Below are 25,223 nucleotides of genomic sequence, written 5' to 3'. Positions count from 1 at the left end.
TCAGTTCCACAGACATTTGCAGCGGGGATGGTATCGGGGCACAAAGCCACCTCCCAAGGGGCCGACTGCACCATGTGATGGAGTGAGGCGGGAAGCCTCCATGTCCATAATCACCTGTAGGTGAGCGTGGGCAGTGCTGGGAGTGGGTGCATGGAGGAGACTCTGGCTTCTCCTGTCATTATTATTCCTCACACCCCTTCAAGGCCAGCCGCCTGCATCGCAGCAATGGTACCTTTTTTTTCCCCCCCCCCCCCCCCGCTTTGTGTGCCATGTGCATGCCCTTCAGAGCAGGGACAGGCTGCTGCCTTTCCCAGGAGCCGATTCCAGCTTCCCTGGGAACCATTATTCAGGAAGATGTCACATACTCACCCTCCCCGCCCCAAGAGTCCAGAATGGCATTTGCACAGAGCACAGCAGCAGATCTTTCATTAACAGCCTAATGAATGACAAATCTGACGGCAGATGGGTCTGCCCACAGAGCAGTGCCCCAGGCCTTTCTCCGTCTAAGTACAAGTGCCTAGGGACCATCAGCCCCACCCTGCCCTTGACCCCGTTGCTAAAATTCCAGCTGTGGGCGTGTGGGGAGAAATTCAGCTGGGTCTCCTTGGGTTCTGGAGCCAAAGGGTGATGCATGTTGGACTGGCCAGGTGACGGGGAAGGTTACAGTCTTCTCTGGTTTCCCTGAAACACTTGGGGGGCATTTCTCAGTTCACTGCTATTTGTCTTTGGAAGTTCTTAGTACAGAAAAGGATCTGTTTATAAAGTGTCTAAGTGACAAATCGTTACCAATGACTGGACTTGAACATAAAGAGGACAATTCCACTCCTGTGAGGAAAACCTCCTATGGTTCTGACTAGCTGGGTGAACTTCAGACAAGTCCTGCCCTGTAAAGTGCTGCAAGGGCGTCTGGTGGTTCACCTCTGAGGACCTCCCTGCATGGAGAGCCTGTGGCTGCTGCCACAATTCTAAAAGGAACGTATCCCTCCCTCTTCCCAGTCTCCCTAATTCAAATCATCATCAACGTCTTACTCTTTGATTGCATTTTATTTCGACATCCACAAGAAAGTTTCCCCTGAGTTGCTCAGTCAGGGCTTCCTTTCCATAGGAAACCTGGCTGTGTGAGGTCAAGGTGTGTTGACATGGCCAAAGGACCCTTTAATAGGAACAGTGTCTCATGCCAAATGAATACATCACATCCTGGGACAGGGCATCCTTGGAGAGATGGCAGATGGGTCATTTGTCCCAATTCTCCCAGGGAAGGCATAGGAACAGCTTTGCCATCTTCTATTGATTCCAAGATGCACATTTTTGGATCTCTGAAATCAGGACTTGTCTCCCAATCAATGGCATCTTATCATAACTGTCGGTCTGAAGTGAAGGCAGGTGTTCTGCTGCTTCCGCCAGCCATCGGGGCCACCAGCCTCAGGCTGTCTGACCTAGAGTCTCTGCTTGAGGTCCTTTTGGATAACACCGATTGTGCAAATTCACAAAGCATGAGGACCACCACCCGGAGCGAGGACTACCACCGGAGCGCCTATTCTTAGAGGAGGGTTTGTCATCCCGCCCCAAGGGAAAAGGTTGGGACTCACATTCTCTTGCTTTTTCTTTCTCACGGTGGCCTTGTCATTACCCTCTTAGTACAGGTGTTCCCCTTTGTGTGTGGGGGGGGGTCTCCTATTGGACTTCCCATCTTGGGCTTTTTATCTTTCTTATTTTTGGTACATAATAATGACGTGTCTTATATTTGATGAAAATACGGTTTCTTCTATTTGATGAAAAAAGTTTGTTACATTATTATATATATTTGAAATGACCCAGCATGCTAATAGAAAAGGAGGTAGACTTTTGAGGAAATGCTTTCATGAGATTAAAATCTCATGTCTCGTCCCAAACCACTTCCCATCTGTGCTGCTCACTAGGCGTTTCCCCCCAGCACATCGGGCCATTGACTAGCCTGGCATCCATCATGGCTCCCCATGACACTTGGGATAAAGGCAGAGGTCTTTGATATGGCAAAGCCTTGCTGGTCCTGCATCCTCTCCAGTCACATCTACACAATCCTCTTATTCTCTCCCCTCCAGCTTTCTTTCTATCTATGTAATTTCAGCCTCCCATGCCCCCTCCGACCACAGAGCCATGGCGTGAGGGCTCTGTAGGGAACAATTCTTTCTCCCTAGTGTGCTTAGCTGGTCTCAGCTCAGCATCACCACCTCGTGGATGCCTTCCCTGATTAGATCAAACCCCCATTGCAGGCTCTTACAGTAATTCATACTTCTCATTCCCAGCATATGTCTCAGCTTCAGTTCTACGTTTCTAGAATGTTCTTGATTAATGTTGGAATCCTTCACTGGACTGCAGACTTTGTTAAGGCAGGAAACATGCCTGTTTTCTCTCAGCTTTGTATCTCCAGGGCCAAACCAAGTACCTGGCAGTTGCTAGGTGCTCAGAAACTATTTGAGAATGGGTGGGTGGTTGAATCTGCACATCACCTGCCTTGGAAGCAGAGAGAAAACTCCTGAAGCCTGGGGCAGTTAGGGGAAGCAAGAAGGCAACAGACGTCTCAGGATACCTCCACTTTTGCCACAATTATGCCCTTGGGCAAATCACGTCCTCTCTGTTTCCTCATCTCCAAACTGGGAATAGCATTTACCCTGCTTCTCTGACAAGGGTAGGTTGTGAGTCTGTTAAGACATTTGGGAATGATACATCTTTTCCCCAACCCCCAAGCTTCTAGCACAGTTCTGGGCCCACACTCATGCTCTGTGTCTACGAGCTGGATGACGGGTGCTCCTCTGGGAAAAGAGTGATAAGACCACACAGTCCTCAGGGGGTATGCTCAAAGCCTGGGGTCAAGAGGGGACCACTGAACCTTGTGCTTCCCAGTCTTAATGTCCACCCTCCTCAAAAACTCTCATGGAGTTTCTCTGACCTTTCGTGGCCCAAAGCCCTAAGTACGTAAGAAAAGGAACCTTCTTGCTGAGTCCTGTTTGGTATTCATTCCCAACACAAGGTTGAGGCCCTTAGCCAGAGGGAGACAGCTGGAGAAGGGTGAGATGCGGCCCTCCTCCGGCTCTGTGGGCTGAGCTTCAGACAGGCTCAGGCTGGACAGGAGCCATGACTGCGCCCTTTAGGACATACTTCTCCATCATCTGAAGGTACGAAGCATTCCATCCATACCTGGCAGAATATGTGAAGTTGCTTATTTTACCGCTGGGGTCTGAACTTTAATATTAAGATGGATATTTATATCAAAGTCTCACAATTTCTTCCCATACACCTCATCTTAGAGTCAGGCATCACGAGTTTCTGTTTCATCTGTATCAACCAGCTATGAATGACCCTGAGTAAATCATTTTCCCTCTTTGAGTCAATTTCCTTATCAGATAAATGAAAATAATAGTAACAGCAATAATAATGCCACCGACTTTCCTGTCTTGCAAAGTTATTTTAGGGATCAAAGACCTAAGGATCAAAGATGTAAGTGCTTGATAAGTGATGTCAATGCAAATGAGAAGTAGTACTTTCTCTGTGCATTTAAAATTCCTCCTGAAGCAGGAAAGCACCAAGCTGACTTACTATTACCCCCGGTTAGCTCAATATTACCCAAGGTCTGCCACCCCCAAGGCATATAGGTGGGAAGTGAAATGTGCACAAATCCATGATCACACATCAGTTATCAAGCATTTCCCCAGAGCCAGCTGTCCTCCCTCTAGAGAAAGATACATTGCAGGCTGTTTATTCTCAATTGTTTTAACAGCTTGGCTACCCTGCCAATCCCCCATCCCAGAAAACCAGGTTGGTGAGAGGAGGTGCAGAATGAATAACTCGCTAGTACCTCTGTGATTCTGGGTTCTGGGAAGGGGGTGGACGTCTATGCTACAGACATACATCCCTGCAGGATAACTCTAGCTGATGCCCAGCAGGGCCGTTGGAACATGCTTCTGCAAGCCATCCAGGAGGCATTGCTGACGAGATTCTGGTCCTCAGAGCTCCAAGCCGGCCAAGACTTTGTCGCTGCCTGGTCTGCTGCGCAGCTCCGCTAGGGGCTCACGGGCGTCCCGGCAGAACACAGAGCCCAGGCCATCTGTGCTCCCACTCTCCAGCTGGCAGCTGCCCACCAGCTCCTGGAGCCACTGTAGGTCTGCTGAGAGCTCCTGCCTCAGAGCTTCAAACTGCACCTGCAGATGGTCCAATTTCCTGGCCATGCTTCCGAGGCTGGAGCCGGTGGCCTGGATGTCTCTTCGCAGGAGCCTCTTCAAGGACTCCACTTTGCGGAACTCGTACCTGAGCTGGGACAGGTCATGCCGGGCACTCTCGCTCTCCTCTCGGTACCAAGCTTCCTTCTCATTGAAGATGGAAACCAAAGCTTCCACATCGTCCTGGATGGTGTCATGGGCCCCTGCCAGGGCATGGCATCCCTGGTCGACCCAAGCCACATCCTCCATCACATGAGCAAAACGCTCAAAGTTGACGTAGGTGTTGTTGGGGGGCATGCTGGAGTGGCATTTGAGGGTGTACTCTCTCAGGCGCTTGGTCTTCAGCTGGGTGGGCTCTGTCTTCCGCTGTTCTGGGGCTCTGGCTTCTCCTTTGGACTGGTGGGTGTTTAGACAGAAGAGCCAGAGTTAATTTGACTCCTGCTCCAAAGGGCAGTCCGAGCTGGAGGCAGAAGGCACACAAGCAGCCTCTGGCATTCACTGCATGCGCCAGGCCACGTGGAGGACCAGGGTGGGATGAGCACCCCTACAGACCATCATAAGGCGAGGAGTACAGGGGTGCTGCCTGCATGCTCACCTCAGGGCAGGGTGGCCCTCGGCATTAGAGGGTCTTCACACGCATAGCATTTAGGGCGCTCACACAGACAGGCAGGCTGCAGCACTCTGCAGGCATCTACTCAAGGCCAGGAACACGCAGGGCCAGGTCTCACAGTGGGCGGCGGAGTGGCCTCTTGCCTTCAGGGCCAGTCAGCCGCCTGGACCTCGCAACACTCAGCAGGCTGAGCAAGGAGGCAGCCCAAGAGACTCCCTAGCTCTGTGCCTTGAGCCCACCCCAAACCTGGAGGGCCCTTGGCCTTCCTCATCCTTCAGTGAGCAGAGGAATCTGACCTATCTGGAGCACTCCAGCCCTCCCCCTCTACCCCTCAGATCATCCTCGCCAACTCTCTCATTTAACAAACAGATCAAGGGAATTAGAAGTCCTACTATGTGCCTGGAGTACACATCTGCTCAGTTAACAGAACTAGTAGGGCCAGAGTCCCAGTCTCCTGATTCCCACCGCCCCAAAGGGCTTTTCATAGCACTTTACTGTGACTAGACCACAAAACCTCTGGAAAACCAGCAGCTGGAAGCACAATTACAAAGCAGGTCAGGCAGGGAGTCGCCTTTGTGCCCCTGTCCTCCCAAGAGGGAACGGAATTGCCCACAGAGAGCGACTGCCTCTTCCCACCAGGCCTCCATCTCAGAGCCCCATTCCCTGAGGTCTCACGGTGCCTGAGAAGCCAGGTGACTGGTTTAGTGTCCTCCTTACTCAGAGCCCCAAAAGTCAGAAGGAGCCCTGGTTACAAAGCTGAGATTTTTTCATTGTTAGCAATCTCTCTCTACAACTGGGAACAGGAGTGACACATCATCCGACAAAGAACACTTTGTAAGATGGCCCTAGAGAAAAAGGGTTACAACTAAGGTTTGTGAGGGTTGCATTTTATAAGTCACCTGAACCCATGAAATAAAATCTTAAACCTATAAACCTACTTGAAAAGGCCCAGAACCTTGGGGCCTTCCAACTAGCTTTCATCTGTGCCCATGGGTCAGTATTTCAAGGGCCCTCTGCATCCAGCCACCCCAGCCAGCCCTGGCGACAGAGCGGAGCCCTTCCTGCTCACTGGAACGCATTGCCGTGCCCTTACCATGATCCAGGGGTGTCGGAGAGCCTCTTGGATTGTGAGCCGCTTCCTGCAATGAGGACCAGAAACAGAGGTCACCCACGAGGACAGAAGCTGAGGGCAAAGGTCTTCATTCTTACTCTTCTTAGACGAGCATTTTGGCATTCTTTGATCACTGCCATCAAACCAGAATAATGGGGGATGGGGAACTGGCTGAATTCTCTGCACTCCAGAGAAAATGGTCCAGACTGACTCCTCTGTAGAGTGACAATACATAAACCCTCATCTTTGGTCCCAAAGTCGAAGGGCCTAACGCCACACTATAGGAGAGTCATAAGTGCTCTTTTGAGCTTCCCACTTTCCCTTGTTAAATCTTTGGTCTCTGTTTTCCTGCTTGCCTCCCAGATCCGTTCTCAGCTCTGCCTTCACTGTACCCAGGTAGGGTGCTGCTGCCTAGCACTGCCCTTAGCTGGAGAAATCAGGCGCCTGTACTGTAGAGGATCGCACTCCGGCTCTCTCCAAAGTCTGTAGGACCAAGAAGCCATGACCTTGTAGAATCTACAGACCTTACTCCTGCCCCAGATAGGCAATGCTCTGAGCACCTAACTCCCTACAATTCCCTGCCCATCTCCCACTGTGACCCCACAGCCACAGAGCTCACCCTCGGTCCTGAAGAAGGGATAGGATGACTAGGTCTCCTATTCTCCCACTTTTTGGCCTCTCTGAGCTCACCTCCCCACCTGAATTGGTTTGAAACCTGCTGCTTTCCTTTTCAAATTCTAGTTCCTGGTGCTTTGGGGACAGACTGCACAAGATAATGAGTCCTAGAGAAACCCAGGCTGACTTCCAAACACACACACATAGACACACAAATACTGCACACACAGAGATACACACTGTGCACACACCACATGTAGTTATTTGCATTTCAGCAGGAAAAGAAGCAGAAAGACTTGAGCAAACAAGATGAATGCCAGTCCACACTTCTCAGCACCTGCCCAGATTAGGCCACAATGGCACAGATGACAGCCCGTGAGGAAGTGGGGACAGACTGACACGGGGAAGGGCAACAGGTGCAGGTCAGTACCTCAGAAGCCCGTGCCTCTCTCTGTCCTCTTACCGGGTCTCTTTAACCAGAAGCTTCCGAATGAAGTCCTTGGCCAGCTCACTGGTCTGACTGAAGAATTCCTCATCAAAGTCGTAACTCACCGCTGTGATATTTGCCAGTGTCTCCTGCTTCGTGTCTCCCAGGAAAGGGGATGCTCCACTTAGGCTGAGCACACAGAGAGAGAACACGTGACTACAGGAAAGTAGATGAATAGGGGGTGATGGACTCAGGGAACCCTGACTCATAACGATTGCACGGGGTTGGGAGGCTCCCAGCAACACTGCCTGACCCCTCTGGGCAGCCAGTCAGCAGCCTTTTCGACTGAGTCCAATTCAATACCCTTTATGGAGCTCTGACTAAGCACTTGATGGAAACTGCATCTCCAGGAAACTGGAAAGAGGAAGGGAGAGAAGCACAGCAGAACCAAGTAGAATATAATAGAAGGACAGACAAAGGACTGTGGGGGCACAGGATGGAGGGGAGGCCTAGTGCAGGCTTCATGGGAGAGCTGACCCTGGCGTCAGTTGTGCCATTAAGGACTAGAAGGGGGTGTGAGGTTCCCCTGCAAGGTTTGTGAAGGAGGCGTCATTTAAGTAGTGACTCCTGAATCTACTGTCTCCTAACTCATATGCCAGTTGCTTATGGGAATCCTCTACCTAGAGGTGCCATTTTCCCAGAAGTCACTGTGCCCGAACCTCCCTCCTTGAACTCCCTGCCTGGATTAATGATGCTACTTCACAAATGCATCCAAGCTGGAAACACAGGAGTCACCTCTGATTCTTCCTTCCATTTCCTCACCTCATCCAACTGGTCAGAAAGTTTTGTTGGTCAAATATCTCTTGAAAGTCATCCCCATCCACACTGCCATTTTCTCAGCATAGTGCACCGGCAAATATTTGACATTTCAATCTTAGGTTCAACCTAGGTAAGTTACTCAGCTTCTCTGACCTACAGTTTTCTTGTCTATAAAATGAAGAAAATTAAGTCTCCACCTCACATGATTGTTGTGAAGAGTAAATATGTATATAAAATGATCCATACAATCATGGGCCTCATTAAAGACCTGAAATTGGTGGCCATTATTATCATCGTCGTTAGAACACAAAGAACCTTCTATGGCTCCCCATTTTCTCTAGGAGCGATTTTCAACCTTTCTCACCTCATGGTACACATAAACTAATTACTAAAATTCTACAGCATGCCAAAAAATATATATTTTTGTTGATCTGATAAAAGGTAGGTATAATTTTGATTCAATCACACCAGACAGCTATTGTTGTGTTGGCTGTTGTCATTTTTTAATTTGAGAACCTCAGGGAAAAGAGGTCAGTGCCCCTGCCTAACTAGTCGGGTATTGCATGTTTTAAAAATGCTTGTGGCGCACCAGTTGGAAATCGCTGCTCTATAGGATCACATCTAAACTCCTGAGCAAGGCATCAGGAGTTAGTCCCTAACACATTCCTTATACATTTCACCACATTTAACATGCTGTTTCCTTCCTGAGCAGGACATTCCTTCCATCCCTTTATACCTGCAGAATTAACCTCCTTCTGTACAGTCCAGTTCAAATCAAGTCAATCAATCAAGCTCCTTCTCCTCCCCCAGACCCATTAAACCTTCTGAAGCCCCAGCAGACCATTGCCTCTCCCATCTGTGTCTCACAGAGGCGGGTTCATACTTCCACCATAACCTTGGTCCCACTGGGTGAGAATTAGCTACCTGGAGTCATTCCCCACCCCACCCCAACACAGGGAGCTCCAGACTAGCAGGGCAGACTCTCCATCAGTCACTATCCCAAGTGCCTGGCACAATGCCCACCACGGAGCAGGCACTCAAAAAACTGTATGGAACTCAAATGAGCTACAAGAAGTCTATGTGCCCTGTACACACTGGAATTCTTTAACATTTCAATGTGGGCACCAGAGTTCTGAAGAAACCAATGTTTCAAGAGCCAACGTCTGACTATGCTGGCTCTGATTTGGAACTATAGAGCAATGCATCAAATTCTCTCTCTTTGCATCGAATTCCTCTGGGGCTTTTAAAATATTTGGTGCCCAGATCCCACCCCTAGTGATTCTAATTTAATAGATCTGGGGTAGGGCCTTGACCGTGGTGGTATCAAAAGGTCTTATGTGCAGTCAGGGTTTAGTCCCTCTCTGCAGCTCAAAGGGGTCCCCCACATTGTACAAAGCCCCCAATCCAAGTACTGTTGGTTAGAAAACTAGTTTATGGGGGTGTTGGGAGAATGACCCCATCAGCTGTTGAGTCTGGCTGTGGGCTGACTCTCACCCAATGTGCCACAGAAATAGCATTTTCCAGGTGTGCTGTGAGGGGAAACTGGTTGGGAAGCACTGATGGAATAAACAACCACTAATCAGCCATGTTCTAGGTGCCAGAGCAGTGCCAGGAAATTTGCACATGTCAGATTATTTAACCCTCACAACACACCCCTGGTGGGACGTTCGTGATTCCTATTTTTCTGATGAGAAAAACAGGCCCAGAGAGAGTTAAGAATCTGCCAAGGCCACAGAGATGAAAAGTGTCAGATCCACTACACACAGAGCTGTGCAGGAAACCTCTGCTTGAGCGACTTAAAACTTCAGGGACAGAAAGGAGAGACTCCAGGGAGAAAGGAGGAGGGAGAATGTGAGAGCTGGGGAAAGAAGGGAGAAAGGGAGAGGAGGCAGGATCAGGGAGGGCATAATGACATGAGAGCTGTCATCACAAGGCTTCTGAGTGAAAACTGACATTCTCACAGCAAACTCTGGTCTGGGTGAAGCAGAGAGGTGGGCCCCGGCCACGGTGGGGATGCAGACACAGGCTGCAGTGTGGAGGGCCACAGGCTGCTCTCCTGCCCAACTCCAACCCCAAAGTCAAATGTGTGGAATGGAGCTAAGAGGGCTTAGCCTCGGGTTTGCTGTGTGGCTCGAACACATCTGGTTTATGATGGGTGCTCAGTGTCAATCTGTCTGATTGCCCCTCTCTCATTCCTCCTGCTTCCCCCAGGTCTAAGCTGGGACACCCGGAATCAGGGATACTCACAGGATGTAGGTGATGACGCCTATGCTCCTGCAAAACAAAGAACAGTCAAGTCAGGGCCTCTTGGCTCTAATCCCGGACCAGCAAGGGACTCCCCGCATGGTTCTCAGGGGAAGTGGCCACTGCCCCTCCATGGCGGCCTCTGAATGCCATCTCGAGCCCCACAGTCCTCTCCATCCCACTCTTCAGCAGCACCCAGGGAAGCATGTGGAGTCATCACACTCTGGACATTGAGTCCGAGGACCCACGTTCAAGATCAGACTCCTGCACTTGCAGGCTGTGATTGGGGCAAGTCCCTTAACACTTCTGAGTCTCTTTCTCCTCATACAGTGAGGACAATAATAACTACCTCACAGAACTGCTGGGAGGATTTTAGAAAACCAACTAATCAAGGGGCTCAGCCAACTATAAAGCACTGTCCAAATGAAACAAGTCCTGTCTGTGCAGAGAATCAATCACTGCGGTATCCCCAGGCCCACCACAGAGCCTGGAACGCGAGGCTCTCAGTGTCACTTGGTTGACTGACTGAAAGAGCTGTTACTACATTATCTCGATCATGGCCGTGGCAGGCTTCAGGGGTGGATCCTGGACCTCAGCCTCAGCTCTCCCCTTGTTCTCTGCCTCTGCCATGCTCTAACTGGCCTCATCTCCAGGCCTACCTGCCTCCGGCTGCCCAGGCCTCAGACCCAGCACTCGTGGAGCAGCCAGAGTCTCTGAAAGGAGAGCGTGGAGCAAGGGGTTTTCACGGTCAAGAGGGATATCAGCCAGAGCCAGGGTCTGAGGCCTTCTGCCTTTGGGAGGATCCCTACACCACCTGGGTGGCCTACACAACTTACCACATGTCAGCCTCCAGGCCCAGGGGCTCATAGTTCACAATCTCTGGAGCTGCAAGAAGCCATATGGAAGAGTCAGCAGGAGTATAAAAATGGAAGAGATGGCTGTAGGGAATTTTAGGGAGTTTGGTACCAAATGTCTCCATCCTGAATCCCCACTAAGGAAAGTCAGAGCAAAGGAAGGGGATAATCCAGCTCTAAGAATTTTGAGGAAGTTAGTTGCCTGTTATCCTGGTAGAAACCTTTTACAAAGAGGCCTTGATAGTGAGGAGAGGGAAAGCACAAAGGAACGTGTGGAAAAGGAAGAGGAGGGTGGGGAGAGGAAGATGCAAGAAGGGGAAATGGGCCTAGTGACAAGGCCTACTTGAGAACTCTCTGGTGGAAGCCAGTCAGGTCAGCACTGGAAGGTGATGGAGAAGATGGCAGAGAGGGAATACACATTCCTCCGAGTCTGGTCTGAAAGAGGGCACCTCCCACCTGAGGGTCAGAAGGACATTCTGGGGTCCAGATGATGAACTTGAGGTGCCTGAGGGGCATCCGGGGGAAGGTGTCCAGGAAGAAGCTGGGCATTGGGGAGTGGGCCAGAGCTATCAAATTTGGAGTCATCGTATAGGTGGAAACAGGAATTGTGCAAATGATTCGGTGACCAGGAGAGGGTGCGGAGCCTAGGGAAGAAGACTCTACTGAGAAAAAAAGGAGACTAAATGCAGCCCAGAGGTCAAGCAAACAAGCACTGGCAAGTGAATATTGAATTTCACACTCACTGCAGTGGCCAAAGAACGCCCTGAGTGTGGGGAGTGGAGATAAGTTTGTAGACAACTCTTTAAAAAAAAAAAGGTTGCCTATGAAATGGAAGAGAAAGAGAGGGCAGAGGCTAGAGCAGGGAGAAGGATTGAGCCTGTTTCACCACTAATGGAATAAGATAGGGAGTGGGAAAGGTTAAGTTTGTTGACCTAGAACAATATCAAAGCCACTGCATCTACAGGGTGTGCCCACCATTCCAACCTCCCACCTCTCGCTACTTGCAGAAACAGGAAGCCATTCTTCTGGCTTTGCTTATTTTTCAGCTTCATAAAAATGATGGCATACTGCATGTGATCCACTGTCATTTGATGTTCTCCCCCTCACTCACCATTATGCTTCTAGCATCCATTGAATGATCATCCACGATCTTTCATTTTCTCCACTATCTAATTAATAATCCATTGTGCGGATATACATATATCATTTTTTTACTTATTCTCTTCTCAGTGATCATTTGGACGGTTGAGCACTCTTTTATTATTAGAACAGCATTTCTATGAACTGTTTTTTGTACATGTATCCCAACACACACGTGAAAGATTTTGTCTAGGACAGTGGTATTCAAAGTGTGGTCCACAGACAAATAGTCTGCAAATTGTCACTGGTCCAGACAAGATACATACAGAAATTGGGAGTAAGCATTTAGAGACACATACAGCACTGACATTCAGTGTGAGAAGCGCAACTCATTTTCTAGTAGTTTTCTCTATTCTAGTAGTTATCTTTATTATGTATCATTTCTATCCTCTATGCGCTTTTGTTTGTCCATTTTTGTGTTTCTTTCTGTTGTTTTTTTTCTTATTGTTCACACACACACTTATATTTTTGTAATGGCTACCTTGAGACTTTACTATGTCTACCTAACAAATACTAACATAAGTCAACATTTTAACCTTCCTCTACTAATATAAGACCCTAATTTCAAGCATTCTGTCCTATCTAGCATTATTTTCTTCAGTTTTTCGTTGTCCTTTTTTTACCCTCATAATTAAAACTTCATCATTTTTTTAAATAGAAAATGTTTATGTTTGCATAATGTTAACTGATTTATTTGTTCCTATTACTTCTTACATTGAGATGTCCTTTCAGAAGTCATTTTCCTTAATTCATAAGTATGTCCTTTAGAAATTCCATTAAAAAGGGTCTGCTGGTATTTGATTATGTTTTGTTTTTATTGTTTTTTGCTTTGTTTTACCTGAACCTTTTACCCTCATTCTTCTTTTATATATATAATGCTTCACAAATATGCGTGTCATCCTTATGCAGGGCCATACTAATCTTCTCTGTATCATTCCAATTTTAGTATATGTGCTGCCGAAGCAAGCACTACCCTCATTCTTGAAATGTAATTTTCCTGGGTACACAACTATTGTTTTTTTCCTCAGCTCTTTGTAGATAATATTCTATTGGACACTGGCTTCCATTGTTGTTTTTTTTAAAATTCTTTATTGTTGAAAGTATTACATATGTCCCCCTTTTCCTCCATTGACCTCTCCCAGCCTGCCCCTCCCCCCAGGCCTTCACCCCCCTATTGTCTGTGTCCATTGGTTATGCTTATATGCATACAAGTTCTTTGGTTGATCTCTTACTTCCCCTCCCCGACCCTCCCCTGCCCCATTGTTGTTTTGAGAAGTATGCCGTCAGTCTAATTGCTGTTTGTTTCTTGTTTTGTAGGTGATCTATCTTTTCTCTCTGGCTGGTTTTTAAGATTTCTTTGTCTTTGGTACTTTAGAGTTTAACTATAATGTGGCTAGGTATGGATTTATTTTCTTTTGTTTTCTGTTTGATGTACACTGTCCTTTCGGTTTCTGTTTTTTACATCAGTTCTGAAAATTCTCAGCTATTCTTTTCAAATGTTGCCTCTCTATTGTCTCTGTTCTCTCCTCTGAGATTTCAAATAGACCTATGTTAGGCTTTCTTTTTTTATCCTCATTCTCTTATTTTCTCATATTTCTAGGTCTGTCAGTTTGTGGTACTCTAGCTAATTTTTTTCAGCTCAGTATTCCAATTCTTCAAGTCTCTCCTCAGCAGTGTATAATCTGCTGTTTAGTCCATTCATTGAGTTTTAAATTTCTACAAGTATAGATTGTATTTCTTAAAGTTCTATCTGGTTCCTTTTAGAATTTGCCTGGTCATCTTTGACACTCTCTTGTTGCTTGCTCATTCTTGTGATTCTACCTTATATTTCTATATACATTCCATTTATTTTATAGTCAACATCTGATCATTTCAATATCTTATGTCTTTGAACATCTAAATTTTGCTAGTCTCTGATTGAAATACTGATATGTGTACTTGCTTTTAGGAGCAGTCCTTCTATTGAACTTGCTTCTCACTGATCCAGTTCTAAATTCATCTCATTGGCTTTTGGGGTGAGCCAGATATGCTGAAGGAGTTACTACCCTTACTCATTTCCTATGAGTCCAAAATTGCTTTAAAAATAATTTTTTTTTTCAAGAGGCCAGTTTTGTATTGGGAGGGCTTTTGGAAAACCAGGTCCACCACACTCCAGGAAGCTGACAGTAAATTTTTAACCCGGGTCTCGGGTTGAAATTTCAAAGAAATCATGGAAATAAGGAAAATGGTTATAACCTGTTTCTCAGTAGAGTTGGGCATCAGATTTTGGGCAGGGGCTTAGAGAAGCCACCCTACATATCTGTAAGGTACAAAGAAAACCAGTTTGGAGCTGGAGCTGGCTCATACTGTCTCACAAGAGTCAGCTGTGTGCATCTCTTCACAACTCTGATTTCAGTGACATGTTCATAGCTTGAAATTGGAAAATACTAGAAATTAGGGTTTTGTTTTGAGACCCATTTGTTAGACATTTATCAGCATATGATTGGGCAAAACACTCCACAGTTTGGCCCTACTCATGAATATCCCACGTACATAACCAGTCTGTGTGAACTCTCTGCTCCATCCAGAGTGAGCAGTGAATTGTCCCTGATAAAGGCACTAATTGTGGCCCTATCCCCCTGCTATGGATGACTGGACCTGGGATGGGCTCCTCCCCTACCCTGGCTCCTTCCCCACCCCGCTCAGACACTTCCCCCACCCACAACAGCCCTTGTCCCTCACTGGTTCAAGGCCCTGACTGATCCCATTGACTTTGCTAGATATCTTGTTTGAACAGTCTTTGAGGAGCTGCATTCAGAATGACATACCCAAGGTCACACCATGAATTGGTGGCAGAGCCAGCTTGAACCTGGAGCATAAGACATCTATTATTGAACTTTTTTCTGAGATAGCAATTGCTGCCCACCATTCACATATGTAGTAAAAATGTATATGTTTATTTTGTTAAGTATGCCAAGTGTTTAATAACAATAAATGGTTCAATTAGAAAGTCAGGACAATGATTGGCCATGAGATAGGATGTGATTAATTGCTCTGCCACCAATTCATGGTGTGACCTTGGGTGTGTTATTCTGAATGCGGCTCCTTACCATCACTGTGTCTGTCCCTAGTCCTCAACTAATATCTCCCATGCAAAAGATGAAGAATAACCATTGGTTGATCTTAACTAAAATCCTCCAGTCCTCCAGTTCCACATTTGTAAAACTAGACCAATGATCTGCAAAGAGCCTTCTAGAACTCTTATTTTGGTGGCTTGATGTCTTGTTTCCACAAACTGTAAGCTCCTTGGGGCAGGGTCTCCTCAGAGAGACAATCCAGTATAATGGAAACAGAATAGGCTTTGATGTTTAATGTATCTGTATTTGAATCTCAGCTCCACCACCTACTGGTTGTTTTGCCCTGAACAAAGCTCTTGATAGAGGAAATAATTAAATCTGCTTCACGAGGTGGTTTGAGGATTAACTGAGATAATGTCTGTAGAGCACCAGGCATAGTACTTGGCACCCACCCCCGCCGGTGGGTTTGTGGGGCCTCTGCAGCACCATGCCATCGTGGCTGCAGAGCTGGTAAGTGTGGCCTAAAAATCCATCAGTGAGTCACCTGACACATTCTGTCTTCTTTTTTATTTAGACTGTGGTCAGAAGTTTTAGCCCCTGGGTTTTGGGGAGACCATGCCTTCACTCCATTTTCAAGACCACTCTAACTCCCAAAGCAGAGAGCAGTGGTTCTCAAATCTCATTCCTTTCCCCTTTACAAGGCTGTTTCTTTATGACCCCAACCAGCAGTCCAAGCCCCATGAGAGGGTTTCCGAAGCCTGGGCCAAGAGTGGGAGAAACAGAGGGAAGAGAGAGCCGCCTGGGCCCTGCTGCAGGTGGGCCCCCTGTGCATAAATAAAGGACAGGCATACAAGAGAGGCGAGTGGGAGGATCTGGCATCTGGCAGATGATTTCCCTTTTTCTTTTCAGAGAAAGTTGAATTTACAGGAATGCAAGAGGGTGAGGTAATTTTAAATCTTCACAACAAACTCATCTAAGAGCAGGAGATGGGACTAGCTCTGGGGAGGTTTAACTCTGCAAAAGCCTGTAGCCCCACCTGGCCTTCCCAAGCCAAGCCTGGACCCTCACCCAAAGGCCCAGCAAGACATTTCCTTTCCCACCCATTGAGTTTCTAGGGGGTCTCAAAGGCATCATCTCATAGCCCAGAAGCCATAGCCCCAGACACCTGGATTGTTACTGGGATTTCTTTACCTTTTGATATCAGATTCTTAACTGGGAGAGACATAGCCCTAAAACTCACCAACAAATTCTGGTGTGCCAAAAATGTTCTTAAATTCAACTCCATCTTCTATTTCGTGAGCAAGGCCAAAGTCAATTAGCTTGATGTGTGGAATGGGAATATTCTTGTCTAACAACATAATGTTTTCTGGCTGGAGAACAAAAAACAAAAAAAAGAAAAGGAAGAAAGAAAAGACGGTAATTAAAGCCCTGTTTTGTGTTTTTGCTTTGGGGCTCGGGTGGAGTTTGGTGTTGTTTTTTCAGAGACTAAAACAACATAAATTATTCTTGTTTTTGTGTCCTCAGTCTTCTCCTGTGAACTCAAAAACAGGCACAGCACTGAGGGCAAGGCCTGGGTTTTACCAAACCTGCTGCTCCTGCTGCTCTCAGCACAACTGGAGACTCTGGTTTTAATACCCTTTCTGTTTCTGAATGACAGATTCCTTCACTGCAGTGCCTCTGTTTTCTCATCTGTCAAATGGGGCCAAGGAGCTACCTGCAGCATTTCCCATAAACAAAACCACTCCCTCGGTTTACACTTGGTTAACTGGCCTTTGTCTCTCTGACCACCTCTTTCGCCTGGCAGGCCAGCTTCCTGTTGACAACACTCTTCTCCTCTAGACTATGGGTGTGGCTCACCGGTCTCTATGTGTTTAACTAATTTTGGGCCCCAGCAGGGCACAGAAAAAAATGGACCTGATTTCCAGGGAAAATACCACAGTCCAAGTTATTTCTAGCAAATGGCTGTCAGATCTGGCACAACAATGCGGGGGTGCAGTAGTTGGGGGACAGCCCTACCCTGGCCTCACACGTGTCTCCCAGTGAGGCTAGAACTGGATCTTGAGCCTACCCTTCTCACTCCCACCCATCTGCTCCAAGTACCCAGTGGGTGAGCAGGTCCATCTGCTTCATTCTTTCTTCCCACTCCCTACCATGACTCTCCTAGACTCCATTGGAAGTGGAACATCCTAAGAACATACATCCACACAAAAACTTGTACACAAATGTCACAGCAGCATATTCAAAATAGCCCCAAAGTAGACACAAGTGTCCATCAACTGATGAGTAAACAAAATGTGGTGTATCCATATGATGGAATACTATCTATGTATATAAAAGGCTAATATGCTATGCATCCATCCGACTGGTAGCTATGATGTGCACTGACCACCAGGAGCTGCTGAGCTGCGGTGACTTGGCAGTGGCGGTTCTTGGGTGACACACCCCGAAACCAGAGAGGGAGCCCGATTCCTCATGGGGCTGCGTGATTCCCCCTTCGGCCATGGGTTATGTTGTTGCTGGGCACTGTCAGTCCCAAATCTGGATTACTGCACACTTGCATTTGCGTTCCACACCCTGTGTGACAGCAACTTTGCAGAGTGCCCTCTCGCACTCTGGGACCCCTCGGGAGATGTCAGAGCCGGTTTCGGCCTGATCCCTGCAGGCCAAGCCAAGGAACCCCACCTGCTGGAGAGACCCCGCTCTCTCCACAGACACCCTTCAAGCCACGGTGCCATGCCAGGTGCGGCAGACTGGGGAGGTTGGCTCCAGGGCATGTCCGGCCCATCTCGCCCAGTCCTGCCCTACCGGCCATCTTCTAATTAATTTCCTTTCAATGTGCATGAATCCATGCACCAGGTCACTAGTTCAGCCATAAAAAAGAAATGAAGGCAAAGAAAAAGAAAAGGGAGGTGGTGACAGTGGCAGCATTGTGGGTCCAGTGGTGCAGGGATTGGCCGAGGCAGTAGAAATGTCAAGCTCCCATGGCCTCAGCAGCAGCCCGCCCGGTGCATGGCAGCTGGCCTGGGTGCAATCGGCAGTGAGAAGGTGTTCTCTGCAGTCCCACCTTCTGCCCCCATAGCCAGGCAGCACCTCTGGAACCAGAATGCACCTCCATGCTCCTCGCAGCCTCTGTGGCTGCAGCTCTCCTCGCACACACCATGACAGAGAAACACAAAAAGTCCTTCAGCCAGAGGCTGCCTGGGTGGGAGCTCTTCATCTACAACCACCGACCGAAGTCAGGATCATTCACCGACCACTAGGGAGTTCCTGGGGCGCACGGCCAAGAGCAGGAGTTTGATCGTGCTCTTCCACCCAGTCTATTATGGGTTCCTGGCTGGATTCTTCACATTCACAATGCGGGCTATGCTTCAGACTGTCAACAATGGGTTCCAAAATATTGAGACCAGATTTTTAGTTCAGGACTTACATTTTTTTCCAAAACTAGTGTCAGTGTTGGACTATTCATTCAGCCAGAGTCCTATAAAGGGCACACTGAAGGCCGTGAGACATTTCCAAAGCCATTTGCCTTAGAATAACAGAAGAACCTCAGTCTGCCCTGATGGAGAACTCTTTGAACAGAAGAGTTCCTATTACCTTACTTCAAGCATGCCATGGTGTGAATGACACTGACTTTGGCCACTCCAGTGGACACCCTTGTGTGGGAAGCCATCCATTGCCAATACTATCATGAGAGTGCATCAAGGAACTCGGAAGGCCGATGGACCTTGGACGATTAGCAGGGCAAATACCATGCACCAATTGTTCTGTTGAGATAGAGGTGGCCCTAAGCAATTTCCTGACCTGATAGCCTCAAAGTAAATCTTTACTGATCTTTACTGACCTTTGAGACGGTCTGTCTGCTACCTGGTTGCCGTGCTTTACTGAGGGCAAGATGTGTATCTAAAAGTGAATAAAAAGCAGACTGGCCAGAAGTCGGTGTGCCTCTCCAAGAGGGAGGTCTCCACCTGGCCCCCCATGCCTTCTAAATTCATATTTCTTATCTAGTGTTTCATTTGTGCGCGGCCCCTTCTTCAGATCCTGAACCCCTGCTACAAAAGGTTGCAGCACCTTTGTATTCTTGTGTAAATGAACAAAAAAATTGGGTTAAAGCCTCAAGGAGAACCAAGGAAAGATGGCTTTAGTATTCCTAAGGGTGAAAACAACTCTATCAGCTTATCCTCCCAAGAGAAATATAGACTTAAAACATTTTCCATATTATGGGGAAAACTGCATGTGAGGCATCTGCAGCCATTGGTTGCTATCCAGCTTAGCTTTGGTGCTAGCAGTACCCCCCAAAAAAGTAATAGTTGAGTGGAAGATTATTGAATCACCCAACGTAAAAAAACCCACGATGATCGTGACAAGTTTTTAGGACAGAGTTGCATTCAAAATCACAATGCGGGGGGTGGGGGGCGGGTTGGGAGATATCTGTAATACTATTAACAATAAAAAAATATTTTTTTAAGAAGAGAAACAAAACAAAATTACAATGTATGAATAGTCGGAATTAGGAGATCTCCACTCTGCTGGAATGCCTTCCTGACAAGCTTCTTCCCCCTCCTCACCAGCTCCAACTCGTCCACACTGGAGTGTCCTCTGTGAGCCCTCGCCCCCAACACACGCAGATACTTGTTTCCACCCAAGGGCCAGCACGGTACCCTGCAGAGAACCAACTGTACTGTGATTACTTCTTTATGTGTCCTCTTCCCACTATGCTGAAGCCCCATGATGGGGGCTAGGGACCTTCCTCTCATTTCCATCCCTAACACCAAAGAATGGCTGGGAATGTGGTAGGGGCTCAGAAATTGTTCACTGGATAAATGAAGGATTGAACCAATGGAATCACAGATGCATCTCTGGTACATTCTGCTTTTAGGGAATCACTATAGATCAGCGGTTCTCAACCCGTGGGTCGCGACCCCTTTGGCGGTCGAACGACCCTTTCACAGGGGTCGCCTAAGACCATCCTGCATATCAGATATTTACATTACAATTCATAACAGTAGCAGCATTACAGTTATAAAGTAGCAATGAAAATAATTTTATGGTTGGATCACAACATGAGGAACTGTATTTAAAGGGCCAGAAGGTTGAGAACCACTGCTATAGATGATAGCCTTAGAACTTGGGTTCAAATCCTACTTGTGCCATTTACCAGCAGTCTGATACCGGGCAAGATATCCAACCTCTGGGGTCTCCCCTATGAATTAGAAATAATAATAAAACCTACCTCAAGAGGATCAAACAAAGCATATAAAGTGGCCTGTGGCTGTTACCAACATCTGTCATTATTTCCTTGATCATGTATCTCCTCCCCAGAGTGAGAGTCTTTATTTTATCATCTGCCTATTGAACTCCTATCCATCCTTCCAAGCCCAGCAAAAATTCTATCTCCTCCAGAAAGCATCATCTGAATACCCAGTCCAGCCCTTCTTCCTTCTCCCAGCTCCACATCTGTGCAGCAATCTCGACCTGCAGCACCAACACTGCTCAGAACTCTGTGTGCCAGTCTTCCTGCCCCACTAGATTGCACATCGCCGAGGGCAGGGCCTGCTTCTCACGCTCTGCCTGTGTTCCTAAAAGCACGCAGCCCTGGGTTTCACATAGAGCAAAACCTACAGCACGTAGTTTGCAAAGCACTCACACTCACCTATCTGATTCTCACTCTCGGAGGCAGGTACCGTCATCACCCCTATTTACAGATGAAGAAAATGAGACTCAGAGAGATTAAGCGCTTGCCTAAAGTGCCTCAGCTCACAAGCAGTGGAGCTGAGATTCAAGTTCAGGCTGACTCCAAGTCCTATGTGTTTGCCCTTTCCCCACGTTGCTTCCTTTCCACTAGTTGATGCAGAGGTGCCCACTGGGATCACCCCTGCCGGCTGGCAAAGGGGTCATTTCCATCTCGACACTAGTGCCTCATGAGCTTGCTGTTCCAGCTCCATGTTTTTCCCAGAAAACTCACTGCTGAGGGAAGGGCCCCAACTCAGCTCCCTAGATTTGTTAAAGCACCACCTCTGGCCGCTCACTCATGCCTCCTCCTCCTCTGGGGGAGGCCACTGCGTGGCTCTGATCTCTCATTGCTTTGCCTGGTAAAGCAGGAGAGAAAACCACGACCTAGTGTCTGTATGCTCTTGTGGGGTAGAGGGAGGGAAATAAAAATTCACTTTCAAGGCCATGCCAGGACCACTCGCTTTCAGCCTTAGGCCAGTCAGCAGTGCTGGCTTTGTGGTCTGTGCCACACAACTAGCATTTGCCATGGGCATTCCCCGCACATCACCATATTAGGTCCTCACAGCCTCCAAGCTATAGATGGCCAGTGCCCCATCTAACAGTGAGGAACCTGGGCCTGGAGCCAGGCATTCTGAGCTCCAAGTTGTGCTTTGGGGGCCTCCATCTGAGCTAGTTACCCATCAGAATCCCCTAGGGACTGTGTTAAAAATACCAACCGACTAAGTCAACAAGGGTAAAGAGAAGTTACTCATGTCACCAGGAGCGAGACTCCAGAATTGATTTTGTTAAGCAATCTCTCCAAAATCAGGCGGTGCCCAGTGTTTAGAAAACCAGCACTAAAGACGGCCCTGTCATCAGACAGACATGGGCTTGAATCCCACTTCTGCCCCCTGCGAGCTGTGTGGCCTTGGCAAGTCACTCACCTCTCTGAGTCTTGGCCCCTCGTCTGCCAAATGGGAATATTGATACAGTACTCTGAGGAGGCACAACAAAGCCCTCTAGCAACCTCTCCTTTCTAAAAAATGAGCACCACTATGGAACCCCCTCACAGGGCTATTGGGGGGATAAAAAGAGTAAACAAATGCAGAGCACGCAGAGAAGAGCCTGTGTGTTTACCAATAAATGTTGGCTGCTGCTACTATTACACCACTGCTGACACCACAACAGGCAGCCTGCAGAGAGCACTATCTATAATAATAAAAGTGTAATATGCTAATTAGACCGGATGTCCTTCTGGATGTCCTTCCTTCTGGACAAAACCGCAGCGGGTGGGGACGAGGCAGAGGCGGCAGAGGCCCCCAGCCTCGGTGGTGGGTGGGGGCGAGGGCCAAGGCCCTTGCACAAATTTCGTGCATCAGGCCTCTAGTCCTCTTTATAAAACGCTTTCACCTACAGCGTCTCAGGAACCATGCGTGCACACTAGAGCTGGTGCTTACCGGTTCATGACAGCTGATTGTTCAACTGGCAGGAATTTTGTCAGCCGATTATTAAAGAACTATGTAATAATATTATTTTAATATTAAAAATTAAATTATGTAAACTTATATTTAAATAAATTATATTTAAAATGTATTGCTTCCTAATTTTAATTATATTTTAGTATTGAGGTTGGTTCTACCTTTTATCTTTGTATTGGGGAAATACTACATAATGGCGGGCTCCTGCACCCCTCTTCCCAGCTCTAGTCAGTGACATCACCTTGGTATCTTGAAATTGGCCATGGTGGGTGCATTCACACTGTGGAAATTGGCAGAACTACAAATCAAGACTTGATTTATTGTCTTCTTGATTCTAGACTTAAGTGCTGGAGAAGATTAGGTAATAATGCAGATTAAACTTAAAAGAGTGCTGTGTCTGTAGCCATTGTTTTGTGAATAGCAGAGCAAATGAAGGAAGTGTTTTTTTTTAAAGAATAGTTTATTTATTTTTTAGAGAGAGGAAGTATTTTTTTCAATATGCAGAAACTATTATCCAATTAATCAAAGAAGTTACTCATGTCATTGGCAAACAAGTAAACTTCCAACACATGCCTTCACTGTTTCATTTTTACCTTACTTGCTAATGTAAATAAAATTATCAACCAACGTTCTTGTTGGAACTACGCTCCTTTGTCCACTACACCCACAGGTTGGCTACTGATGCAAGACTGGCAAAATCCAAGGAAAGTATTCTATGAGAATCAATTGGCTCTCTGGAATTTACAATAAAAAGTATTATATATTTTTTATTTGTAAATTGTGCTATAAATCTTTATATCATAAAATTTACAATGTAAGTGTGTCTGTGTACATATATTTGTTTTGGTTTTTTTTTTTTTTCAGAGATCTGGCTGTTACCAGAATACCACCGCACAGAATCTCAGTAAAGCAGGTTACGGTCTATGTTTTCCAGATGAGAAACTGAGGAAGAGAGAAGCTAAATAACTTACTCAAGGCCATACAACCAATAAGTAGTGGAGCTAGCGTGGGGCCCAGGTCTTCTTAGTGTCAAGGCACCTGCTCTGTCTACCACCCTTCACTGCTTCCAGAGTCACGATTCTTTCACTCCCACTGAGGTCAGCTGCAGTGGGAGGGCTGACGGTAGAGCTGTGAATAGAACTTAAAAAGTACTGTTTGATCATATGATGTTTCAATGGGGGTCAGGCCTAGCCAGGGATCCAGAGTGGAGGCTGTGGCATCTAAGAGCAGCAAGAGGCCTCTGAGCACCTAACATTGATGGCAAAGTCAACAAGGGTAGAGGAAAAGGGCACTGCAATTTTGTCTTAGGCTCCTCATCTGTAAAATAGGGATCTTGATCAATCTACTCCAACCATCTCAGCCTTGCCCAGTGTCCTGCCACCCTGGGAATCTGCACAGCCTGCTAGCTGGGAAATGCCACCTTATTCATTCTCCTTTTGGATACTTCCGTGCCCACCTCCCTTCCCGAATTCTTCCGGAGACAAGAGAGGAACAGGGAGAAATGTGGCCTTATGGGAGGCTGTTAGCCCTGGCCAGTGTGGCTCAGTTGGTTGGAGCGTTGTCCTGTACACCGAAAGGTTGCGGGTTCAATTCCTGGTCAGAGCACATTCCTAAGTTATGGGTACCATCTCCGTTGAGGCGTGTACCGGTGGCAACTGATCAATGTTCCTCTCCCATATTGATGTCTCTCTCTCTCTCTCTCTCTCTCTCTCTCTCTCTCTCTCTCTCTCTCATCAATAAACATATCCTCAGGTGAGGATTAAGAAAAAAAATTCACAACCAGCACTTGTGCGGAGTTTTAGAGTTTGCAGGGCCCTTTCATAAACAGTTGCCTCCTGGTCCCTCACTCCACTCCTGTGGGACAGGAAGGAAAGGCAGGCTCATCTCCACTCTCAAGACCAGGAAAGGTCAGAGACGTGACCTCCCCAACATTCCCCAGCAGAGGCGACACTCAAATGCAGGCTCAACCCCCAATCTTCTCCCTGTTCCCCTTCACCACGTGGCCTCCTGCTGTATCTTTCAAGAATCAGCTGGTTGATTTAATGCTCCCATTTCAACTCTTTTAATAATGGCTCTCCATCATTTAGTTTTTGCTACATTTTGTTCTTTTCCTCAACCATTCAGTTCAGTGTCCTCAGTTCACTTGTCCTCAGGTTATTCTAAGGTGGCCTTGCAAGAGTTGATGAAGCAACCAGCATGCATTTCTAGGCTCCAGGCTCACATCTGATGCAGGGCTGACATGGAGGGGCCCATGGGGTACACTCTGAGGCTGGGGCAGGCCAAGCTTTGGGTATGAGGAACTGGAAACAGGTCCCCCCTCAGAACACACTGAGAGGGTAAAAGTCAGGAAGGACTTGTATAAAAGCTTCTGTAGCGAAGTAAAATACTTCAGAGTGCACATGGGCTGCTTAGTTAAGAATGTAAAGGGAAAAAAGCAGAGAGAAAATTGTGAAAGCATATAGTTCTAAGCACCTGAAAACACACACACACACACACACACACACACTCCTGTTCATAAAAAGGTGGAGAAAATATACCAAATGTTAGAAATGTTGTTTTGGAGTGGAAACTTTGTAGGTAACTTCTCTGTACATTTCTGTATTTTCTATGAGTTATTATTTTTATAATGGCATAAAAGACCATCAACTTCATTTAAAAAGTGTTTATGGGATACCTTTGGTTTCTTTCTTTCCCATATTGCTGGTATCATCTCCAATTGGCTTATAGTCTCCCATACATCCTCTCCCCTACTGGGAGAACTAGAAATGGAATCATGTTTTTCCACCAAGTAAAGGTCTTCTATAAATTATTATTCACTTTCTTAAGTGTGATAATGGTACTGTGAGTTGTTAGGAGACACACCTTAATCTTGGGAGATACATACAGAAGTGTTTGGAGTGAAGTATCAGGATGGCTACAGTTTTCTTTCAAATTATACCAAAAGTTTAAAAAAACAGATCTATG

At 47.0% G+C, this 25,223-nt stretch overlaps 1 protein-coding gene across 6 annotated transcripts in view; it reads right to left on the bottom strand.

Moving 5' to 3' along the window:
• The window catches only part of DAPK2 (death-associated protein kinase 2), a 109,917-nt gene that overhangs the window by 10,520 nt on the left and 74,174 nt on the right, over positions 1-25,223 (bottom strand). For 3 of the 6 annotated variants that reach the window (XM_014535478.1, XM_014535480.1, XM_014535482.1), the window contains 6 exons: positions 16,313-16,442; positions 10,859-10,907; positions 10,026-10,052; positions 6,996-7,148; positions 5,900-5,945; positions 1,026-4,592 (listed from right to left, as the gene is read on the bottom strand). In XM_014535478.1, the coding sequence (XP_014390964.1) occupies positions 3,984-4,592; positions 5,900-5,945; positions 6,996-7,148; positions 10,026-10,052; positions 10,859-10,907; positions 16,313-16,442 (1,014 nt within the window). In that variant the 3' untranslated portion in view covers positions 1,026-3,983. Of the gene's footprint in view, positions 1-1,025; positions 4,593-5,899; positions 5,946-6,995; positions 7,149-10,025; positions 10,053-10,858; positions 10,908-16,312; positions 16,443-25,223 lie in introns of those variants that run through there. The other 3 variants (XM_014535481.1, XM_014535479.1, XM_005861074.2) reach the window with 3 other exon arrangements.

The sequence above is a fragment of the Myotis brandtii genome, unplaced genomic scaffold (assembly GCF_000412655.1).
Source record: "Myotis brandtii unplaced genomic scaffold, ASM41265v1 scaffold144, whole genome shotgun sequence".
NCBI lineage: Eukaryota > Metazoa > Chordata > Mammalia > Chiroptera > Vespertilionidae > Myotis > Myotis brandtii.
Note: the sequence above shows the minus strand (reverse complement) of the source record. Positions and strands in the feature narration are given on the sequence as shown.